Genomic DNA, 10,230 nt, shown 5'->3' on the forward strand with positions numbered 1-10,230 from the left:
AACTCTATTGATAACATCATTATTACTGTGAGGATTCGATCAAAGAAAAGGTTCAAGAATTATGCCACCATCTAAGTGTGCTATGATATATCCCTTTTCAAAATCTATCAAAAAGTGAATGATGAACACATTCAAATGGGAAATGAAGTTTAATCAAAGGTTGTTGGCAAATGAAGTGTAAACTTACAATTCAAATTCGACAAGAAAATCAAATTAATAAATGCATTGTATTTAATGGATATGAATAGAAATTTTGTAAGTGGTGACTTGTTGGGAAAATAGGGAATTAAGCCCAAATTTGAGTCAGGGCAAACTTTTACTTTTTTCAGAATGATGTTTTTGTTGAAAAAACAATTCTAGTGATGGAATTGTCAAAGGTTGTACTATTGACAATAATATCAATAAAATTACAAATTTGAATCATATTATTGAGTCTATTTCTTTATGACATGTTGAATATTTTACTTTAACAAGAATGATTTCATGTGAAATCATAGAACATAATAAATGTAAATTATGTGGTAAGTCTAAAATGATTAAGAAACATTTTCATAGTGTTGAAAAGACATCTAATTTATTAGATTTACTTCATTCCAACATATGTTAACAGATACTTCATAATATTCATAGATGATTATTCTCTCTCTATATATATAAAGTCAAAGTAAAGAATCAATTAAGTAGAAGTGATAGGGGAGGTGAATACTTCTCTAGTGAATTTAATCTTTTTTGTGAACTATATGGCAGTGATAGGGGAGGTAAATATTTCTTTAGTGAATTTAATCTTTTTTGTGAACTATATGGCATAATACATCAATGTAGCATACCTAGAATACTCAACCAAAAATGTTTGACTCAGAAAAAGATTAGGAAACTAGTTAAAATGATAAATGCTATGTTATTAAGTGCTAAGTTTACAACTAACATATTGGGTGAAACTTTATTAAGTGCCTGTCACATGGTTAATATGATTCCTTCTAAACAATTTAATTAAGATTTCTTCCTATGAATTGTGGAAATGTAAAAAATCAAATATTGATTATTTCAAATTGTGGAGGGTGTCTTGCTTATTGTAATAACACAGATCCTAAAAAGACCAAATTGAGTCTTAGTGGGATCAAATATACTTTGTAGGATATGCCCAGAACAACAAGGCATACCGTTTATTAAACTTGAAAATCGATTTGAATCCTGAGAAGTAGAGTTCTTTGATAATTTACTATCTTCAAATAATAATTCTTTGAGAGAACTTCAAGTGAGGATTCCTAACTCTACAAGATCACAAGTAGAAGCACTCTTTCGAGAATGTTGAAATAAGTGAACTTTTCCAGAGGTAAAAGAGCTTGAAAAGGGATAGTGTTAGGACCCGATGAATTTGATTTTCAACCTATTTTCTTCTATTTAGTTGAGGGAAATGAGAAGAGTGTCACAAAAATTGCTACATATATTCTTTAAGTGGAAATTGATCCTAAAATTTATCAAGAAGCAACGTCATTTAGATATAGTATTTCTTGAAAAGATGTTACAAATGATGAAATTAATTTAATAATGTCAAACGAAACTTGGATATTAGTCGATTTAACACTTGGATAAAACCTATCGACTATAAATGGGTATTTAGAAGGAAGTAGGAAGTAGACAGTGCTCTTCATACCTTTAAAACTAGGTTGGTGACCAAAAGTATCAATAAAAAGAAGGAATAGATTACTTTTACACGTGTGCTCTAGTTGGATAAATAACATCTATTAAGATTTTATTTGCCAAAGCTTCTATCTATGATTTGTATATACATCAAATAGATGTTAAAGCGACATTCTTAATGAGGATTTGGATGAGGAGGTTTATATGAAATAACCGCACGATTTTATTCTATCTGGAAATGAGGATAAAATTTGCAAGTTAATAAAATCCTTATATAGATTAAAACAAGCATTAAATAAATGGCACAAAAAGTTTAACTTAACAATAATGTCTTTTGAATTTAAACACATCAGTATTGATAAATGTTTGTGTTCAAAAATCTGTAATAATCATGTTGTGATTATTTGTTTATACGTGGACGATATATTGATTGTGTGCAATTAAATGTTCACATTCAAAATAAAAGATCTTGGTCAAATGGATATTATACTAGGTATCAAAACTAAGACTAGTCCCAATCACATTATGTTGAAAATGTGGTTAATAAGTTGATCACTTGAACATTAAAGAGGCTACCACTCCTTTCGATTTAAGTTTAGAACTTGTAAAGAATGATGGAAGAGCTATAACACAACTTGAGTATGCAAATGCTATCGATAATGTTTGGATATCTAGTAATGGTGAGAATAAATCAACATCAGTTATGTAGTACAAAGTTCATGATGCAGAATGCATTTGATTTATTGGTTTCTCTTGGATATTTACCCTTGGAGGAAGTGCAATTTCTTAAAAATCCAAGAAAGAAACTTATATTACTCACTCAACTATGGAATCCAAATTTGTGGCATTAACCGAAGTCAAAAAAGAAGCTGAATGATTTTTTGGGAGAAATAAGTAGTTCTTCAATATTTATCTTATGTGATAATCAAGCTACTATAGCTAAATTAAATAATGAAGTTTACATGAAGAAATTAATCAAAGTTGGAATAATGTCACTCACTTATGTGAAGTCAAATGGAAATTTGGCTGATCTATTAACTAAATCGCGCATAAGGGAATTGGTACGAACTACAACAAGTATGATGGGTTAAAACTCTGTAATTAAATCCATGAATGATTTCTAGTTTTGATTTGGGTGGTGTAGGATTTGATTTCTAGATTTGATAGAGATAAATTTGATTTTTTGTTTTAGATTGATGGTGGTGGGCGTGGGCGATGATTTTTCTTTAAATGATTTTTGAGTGAGGGAATGAGTTTTTTTTGTTTGATTTTCAAACGTGCAGTGGGCTGGAAGGTAGCGATCATGACTAGGAGTTGTCGCGACGGTATGGGTCAAAGGTAGTGTTGTGACGGTTTCTGGTAAGGTCTTGTTGGAGAAGCAGAGTTGCTCTATTTTGATTTGGGAAGGCTGGGTTGGGGTAGGTGCATTTATATGTTTATTTTTATTTTTTGGTTTTTTAATTTAATCTTTTAACAAGGACAAATGAAGTAAATAGCAAAATTACTTTTTAATCCTTTGAAAATTTGGTCAAAATCAACTTTTTTGATCAACTAACGATCAAATGGATGAAAACTGTCCATTTGGATTTCAGATGCTTATTTTTGAAAAATTAGGACTGTAGGTGGTATAAAGTGAAAGTTAGGATAAAGTTTGCAAAAAAAAGAAAAAAGAAAAAATGATGAAGTTAGCAACCGCTGGTACAATTTTCTCAAATTCTAATTAATCTAGCCGTTCACTCCGTAAAGAGAAAGAAATAGATTTTGATCTCTCTATTTATTATTTATTATTTATTTTTATTTTTGTTTTTTTGGTTTTGTTTCACAAACTTTTGATTTTTGATTTGTCTTTGAAGTGTCCACTCACCAATTGCAATTCATATTTTTAGAAAAATCAAGAAACATACGAGGGTTGAAAGTTTGAAGACTAACGATCAAGATTCAAGAACATGATTGAAGCAATTGTTGTCTAGTTCAAAATTCGAGTTCAGAAATTAGTTACACTTCAAGGGTAATTCCACAATCCTTTATTTCGCTGATTTGATTTTTATAATACAATTTTAATAATTAATAAATATATTTGGGTCAAGTATTGTTAAGCCTTTGCTTAATTAAACTTTTTTTAATATTACAAGCAGTCAACTTCGATTTAGTCGTACATTTCATTATATTCATAATTTTTATCAACTTTTTAACCACACGTTTAATATAATTGATAAATTATAATCTCAAAAAGCTTTATCAATCAAGGGCTAAGTTAAAAAAAGAAAAAGAAAAAATGTATTATCTAAATTTCTTACCTAAATTCTAACATACCTCCAAGTGGCAGCTTTCTATTTGTTGTATTGATCGTGGTGGAGCTTCCTTATCTGATGGGAATCTGAGCGTAGAATTTCTACAAGTACACGTGAAACATGAATTTCATGTTTTTGTTATTCATTCTCTTTGGATTATATGCTCTCAAAGGTTTCATAAATTAAACTAAAACTTTAAAATATAACATTATTGTAAATTAATAAGTACAGGTCCATCCTTGAAGCTTCACCTTATGATACAAAATCTTCACTTTCTAATCTCACTATGTTGTATGTTTCAGTTTGACTTTTATTTTTTTAATTTTTTTAATTTAAATTCATTTTTAATCTTAGAATTCACGATTTTATCAATTTTTTAACCATATATTTATTAATTATTATCAAAATCTACTATTTTTTTTATTAAATAAACCTAATGGAGGCTAAAGAGCGAAGATTATGCTGATTGATGATATTTATAAATTCTCTAGAAGCATCCTCTAAAGAGTAAAGATTATGCTAAATAAAGCAATATAAATTCTCTAGAAGCATCCTTCAAAGAGTAAAGATGAGGAAAAATTGCAACAACAGTCCTTAGCCTTTGAATTTTTAGCAAATATTATCATAATCTTCAATTTGTACTAGCGAAGGTCCCCAAACTTTTCAAAAATTCGCACTTAGAGTTTAAATGAATGGAAATTTTATTCAAACGCTAGTGAGATGCACGTACAGTGCAAATGCCATAGTGTAGTTGTCAACTTAATAGCGCAGATATAAAGGTGAGTTCACCTTATTAGATGAATTTCGAAATTTGTGATTTAAGAATTAATTCTTAAAGTTGACCGTTTGTTTTATTTTTAGGTGCAAATGCAAGGGATTGCCATTGGACATGCTGTGGACTTGACTACATGGATGGGTTAGGATGACCTTATTAACGAGCTGGAGAAAATGTTCGAACTTAGGCCCCGTTTGGTAGAGATTTTTTGCCCCAAAAAATTAATTTTTTGACCGTTATTTTACTATTCAAGCGGTAATTTTTGATTTCTTCTCTCACATGTGGACCACACTTTTCTTCTAACAGTCAAAAATCAATTCTCAAAATTCCTACCAAACGGACCCTTAAAAGAGAATTTCATCCTCGAAACAAATGGGAAATAGCTTACAATGATAATGAGGGGGACATGATGCTCGTGGCCGATGACTCACGACAAATTTAAACATATGTTGCTAAATGTTATGAGACAACAACATTGGAAAAACGTTGTATTCATCATAATTATAAATTAAGCATTAGCTTCATAAATTGGATAAGCTAAACTATCTAGAAGCATCCTCACCCTCCACTCACTCACTAACCACTAGTAGAACTCTCTAGAACAATACAAATCCCAATACCTACTCATTCTCCTAGTAATACTCCTTCAGCTCTCGACTCTCAACCCTGATACGATACTGCAATTAGTAATTTGCAATCTCTATTAACTCTTCGTTAATTAGTTTTCGTAAATGGACGAGGGTTTCGGGATGCCGCCACACGAAGGAATGGACGAGGGCATGGATCTGCCGGATGATGGTCCTGTTTTGAAAGTGGGAGAGGAGAAGGAAATTGGAAACCAAGGATTGAAGAAGAAGCTTGTTAAAGAAGGCGAGGGATGGGACACTCCCGAAAATGGCGATGAAGTTGAAGGTGATTGATAGTTAGTCGGATTGCTAATTAGTTATTCAATATGCTTTCTTGTATTGTTAATACTTGATTATTTCTTCTCAGTTTTATTGTTTGTCTATTGATTTTATGTTTCATCGTTGGAAATTTCAGTCCATTATACTGGAACGCTACTGGATGGTACTAAATTTGACTCGAGTCGCGATCAGGGGACGCCTTTCAAGTTCACACTTGGCCAAGGTTAGAAAGCTTCGCTTTACTGCAATTCTTGGTTCTTCAAAGCGGGTGTGTGCCTTTTTTTCTTCTTCCTGAGGTGAAAAACTAGTTTTGCGAACAAATTAGGTAGTTCCAGCCCGCAACGCGTGTTTGACTTTTGTCATGTTATCTTTGATGTGCTGATTATAGTCTTTTTGCTATTTAACTTCTAAATTTTAGCATAATTTAATTTCGAAGAAAATTAACTTGCGAAGTGCAAATGATGTTTAAGAAATGGAACTATATTTAGTGCTGGGCAATACATAAAATTTCCCCGTGTTTATGAGAATGAGAATTCAGAATAATGGATGTTTCCTACCTAGGCATACCAATTTTCAATATCATAAAGTTGAAACTTGTTACACTAGGAGTTAGCTGGATCTGGTAGTTTCTGTGGCCTGTGGGATTATTTATCTGTATTAGGGCATTGATTGGGTGGGAATAGATTTTGTGGTAGGTTTGTTTCAGTAGCGTATTGTATTGGTTGCAGTGGTTTTTGAACAAAAGAGAAACAGGTGAAGGTTTAGGAAGTAACTCGAATGAGGCGAGGAGTATTAGGAAAGTGCAGCGGAATTACTGTTTCTCTGTGACTGGTTGAAGTTCAATTTTATGGATGTGCATGGGCAAAAGTCTTGTTTGGATATTGGGCAATGGTAGAAATGTTGGATATTTTGAGTGCTTCTATCATTTGTGAAACACTTTTAGGTAACTTGAACATTGTATGAATGCGTTTTCAATAATTAATTTATCAAAAGCTGATATTAGTGATTGGCTGAGATATCATTATACGCTGAAGGGTGTATCATTATATATTCTTTTCATCCGAGTAGAAAGTGGGAACACATTGGAAGAAGATAATGGTTGGACTTACTATAGTTGTTGATCTTATAAAAGGAACTCGTGATTGTAGATTGCATGATTTTAAATTTCAAACTGATTTTGGTTGGGGCTTTTTGGGTTGTTGTAGAGAGAGACTTGTTAATTAATTGACCATGGTTCAATTGTAAAGAAGCTGGTGATTTTTTATGTGCATGTGTTTGTGGTCGGGTGCTCTTCGGATTTTGGTCTGGATTGAAATAAGGTTACAGAGTAATAAAGTGAAAGTTCAGCAGTTACTTTGCTTGTGTATGAGCTGTGGAGCTCTTCGGATTTTGGTCTGAATTGAAAATAAGGTTGCAGAGCAATAAAGTGAAAGTTCAGCAGTTACTTTGTTTGTGTATGAGCTGTGGAGTTACAATGCCTGTCGGCAATTCTTGTGTTCCTTTGCCTTCTATTGGATATATATGTAGAAGCTGTGTTGTTTTTGTGTCTTTTTTTGTAATTTATCTAGTAATTAATAATAATAGTGATAAAGTATATAATCTTTGCAGGACAAGTTATCAAGGGATGGGACCAGGGTATCATAACTATGAAGAAGGGTGAAAATGCCATTTTTACCATTCCTCCTGAGTTGGCATATGGCGAATCTGGTTCTCCTCCGACTATTCCTCCAAATGCCATTCTACAATTTGATGTTGAACTGCTTTCATGGGTCAGTGTTAAGGACATTTGCAAAGATGGTGGTATATTCAAAAAGATTCTTTCTGAAGGAGAGAAGTGGGAGAACCCTAAGGACATTGATGAAGTTTTTGGTATGGAAAAATTGCCATTAATTTAAGTGATTCTTGATTCAACAACTTTTTACTAATTGTTCTATATTTTATAATCCAGTCAAATATGAGGTTAAACTCGAAGATGGGACTTTAGTTGCAAAATCAGATGGAGTTTATTTCACCGTAGAAGAAGGTGAACTTGTGATATATTTAGTTGATTAACACTTCTGGTGTATATCTATATGTTCCTAAGTAGATACTATCTTCGCGTTCAGGTCATTTTTGTTCTGCTATTGCTGAGGCTGTGAAGACAATGAAAAAAGGTGAAAAGGTCCTCCTCACAGTCAAGCCACAATGTGAGTACCATATTTGCTAGTTGTCAAAATGACGTGAGTGAAAATAAAGTAACTAATACAGAAAATCCAAATTTCTTGCATATAAATTTTGCTCTATTGCAGATGGATTTGGTGAGAAAGGAAATCCAGCCTCTGGTGATGTTGGAGCTGTCCCACCAAATGCTACGCTGAATATTACTCTGGAGCTGGTCTCATGGATGACAGTTTCCAATGTCACCAATGACAAGAGAGTCATTAAGAAGATACTGAAAGAGGGGGAAGGATATGACCGACCGAATGAAGGATCTGTGGTGAAATGTAAGCATTTTAATATATCATAGTTTTATTTCTTCTGACAATTGACCATTTAGTCTGAAATTATCTTTCTATTTGTGCTTACCAGTGAAATTGATTGGGAAGCTTCAAGACGGTACTGTCTTCAGTAAGAAAGGTGATGCAGATAACGAAGATGATCTCTTTGAATTTATGACGGATGAAGGTACGAGAGAGTGAGATTTCGCTTGGCTTTCTTTGATTTCTATCTGCCTTTTTTGTGATCGTTGCTATTTTTGAACAGAGCAAGTAGTTGAGGGGTTGGACAGGGCTGTGATGTCTATGAAGAAAGGAGAGGTGGCGCTACTGATAATTGCTCCAGAGTTTGCATTTGGTTCATCCGAGTCGAAGCAAGAGTTGGCTGTGGTCCCACCGAACTCAACAGTGTTCTATAATGTTGAGCTTGTGTCGTTTGTTAAGGTCAGTACATTGTGTTGAACTATAATGTCCAATTCTCTTTCTTTAAGATCAAATTACATATATACTTTGGCATCTTCAGGAGAAGGAATATTGGGATATGAATACCCAAGAAAAGATTGAGGCTGCTGGCAAGAAAAAGGAAAAAGGGAATGCATTATTCAAGGCGTGCAAATATTTCAAAGCCTCGAAGACATATGAGAGGGTAAAGGAGCATTGGTTTGCGATATATAAATAAGGTTCTATACATTACATATCCATGTAATGCGCCTCATGCCAAGAATTTCTGATGCAGGCAGTCAAGTACGTAGAATATGAGACTAATTTTAGTGAAGAGGAAAAGAAACAGGCCAAAGTATTGAAGGTTTCTTGCAATCTGAACAATGCTGCTTGCAAGCTGAAACTGAATGACTATAAGCAGGCAGAAAAACTATGTACTAAGGTTTGCCTAGGTCTCAGTAGTCATTTCGTTGCATTTTCTGCATCACTAATGGGGATATTGTGTGGATGAAGGTGTTGGAAGTTCAGAGTACAAATGTGAAGGCGCTATATAGAAGAGCTCAAGCACACATAAACATGGATAATCTGGATCTTGCTGAATTTGATCTTAAGAAAGCTCTTGAAATTGACCCTGAAAACAGGTAACAGGAGGAGTCTAATTCAGTCCTGATATTAGGTAGAGGCCTTTTTTTTTTCCCTTCCCCTTAAAACTTCACAATTTCACGACTTGGTCGCTTTATGGAAGCAGGGATGTGAAGCTCGAGTACAGAGCTCTTAAAACCAAGGTGAAGGAGTACAATAGAAAAGAAGCCGAACTTTATGGTAACATGTTTTCCAAGTTAAATGTAAGTAGGAACCATTAGAGCGTTTATTGTTATAAAACATTTTGTGTTCTTGAAGAAAAATAGACCTCTTCTTATGTTGATTTGATAAATGACACTGCAGAAAACAGATCCAAAGAAGGCAGAACCCATGAGTGTTGACAGCAAGGGATAAACTCTCTACAGTGTTATCAGACTTTGGAATTTCGTTCTTGTTTATCTTTTATATAACTAGGTAATGAGAAAGGGGAAGGTTCTACTTGAGTATTCTTGTATGGTGACTATCACGAGGTTTTCTGTTTTCAAGTTTATTTTCATGTTGAGGAGTTTTATGTGTCTAACAATCATTCTGATGGAGATGGTCCAAGTAATTTAAGCAAAATTTGAATCGGTCTTTTTTGAATCCAAATTAAATGAAAAATAAAATAAAATAAAATAAAAAATTTGAAGGATTCGATGGTCCATATTTTATTAGAGTACATGATGTGATTTTTCAATCATTTGTTTGAAGACGTTCTGCGGTGTTGATTCTGCATGCCTACGGTCTTCCAAATTACTACTTTAGGCACAAGGAAAGAATAGACCGGATGAGCTGTTTCGTTAACCCCAACCCATCTCTCCAACTCAACAAGTCATCTATATTTTTGACATCTCTCAAGTTCTATTTTTGAAGGTTGTCATATGTGAATGGTTTGTAGGAGTAATTAAAATTTTAGTACAAATTTTGAACTAAGCAAGCAAACTTAGAAAGGAATTTTAAGAACAAAATAGAAGAACTTAGTTTGATTTTGATCTGGATGCAAGTGATGTTAATTTGATGTTTTGGATGTATTTTAATTAGGCATGTCAATGAGTTTGGTTGAATTTTGCTCGGCAAAAAAA

At 33.2% G+C, this 10,230-nt stretch overlaps 1 protein-coding gene across 1 annotated transcript; it reads left to right on the forward strand.

The window, feature by feature from the left end:
- The first annotated feature begins 5,247 nt into the window (after positions 1-5,247).
- Positions 5,248-9,742, forward strand: LOC111407762 (peptidyl-prolyl cis-trans isomerase FKBP62-like). The gene is made up of 13 exons (XM_023037426.1): positions 5,248-5,619; positions 5,749-5,835; positions 7,221-7,481; positions 7,561-7,635; positions 7,718-7,798; positions 7,901-8,095; positions 8,181-8,276; positions 8,355-8,530; positions 8,610-8,732; positions 8,823-8,969; positions 9,041-9,168; positions 9,276-9,372; positions 9,473-9,742. The coding sequence occupies exons 1-13, from the start codon at positions 5,439-5,441 to the stop codon at positions 9,521-9,523; spliced, it is 1,698 nt and encodes a 565-aa protein (XP_022893194.1). The 5' UTR covers positions 5,248-5,438; the 3' UTR covers positions 9,524-9,742.
- Positions 9,743-10,230: the final 488 nt, after the last annotated feature.

The sequence above is a fragment of the Olea europaea genome, chromosome 13 (assembly GCF_002742605.1).
Source record: "Olea europaea var. sylvestris chromosome 13, O_europaea_v1, whole genome shotgun sequence".
Classification (NCBI taxonomy): Eukaryota; Viridiplantae; Streptophyta; class Magnoliopsida; order Lamiales; family Oleaceae; genus Olea; species Olea europaea.

Coding starts and splice junctions, on each gene's coding strand:
- LOC111407762 (XM_023037426.1), top strand. CDS start 5,439: ATGGACGAGGGTTTCGGGATGCCGCCACACGAAGGAATGGACGAGGGC. Junction 5,620..5,748: donor AAATGGCGATGAAGTTGAAG/GTGATTGATAGT, acceptor TGGAAATTTCAG/TCCATTATACTGGAACGCTA. Junction 9,169..9,275: donor GAAATTGACCCTGAAAACAG/GTAACAGGAGGA, acceptor TTATGGAAGCAG/GGATGTGAAGCTCGAGTACA.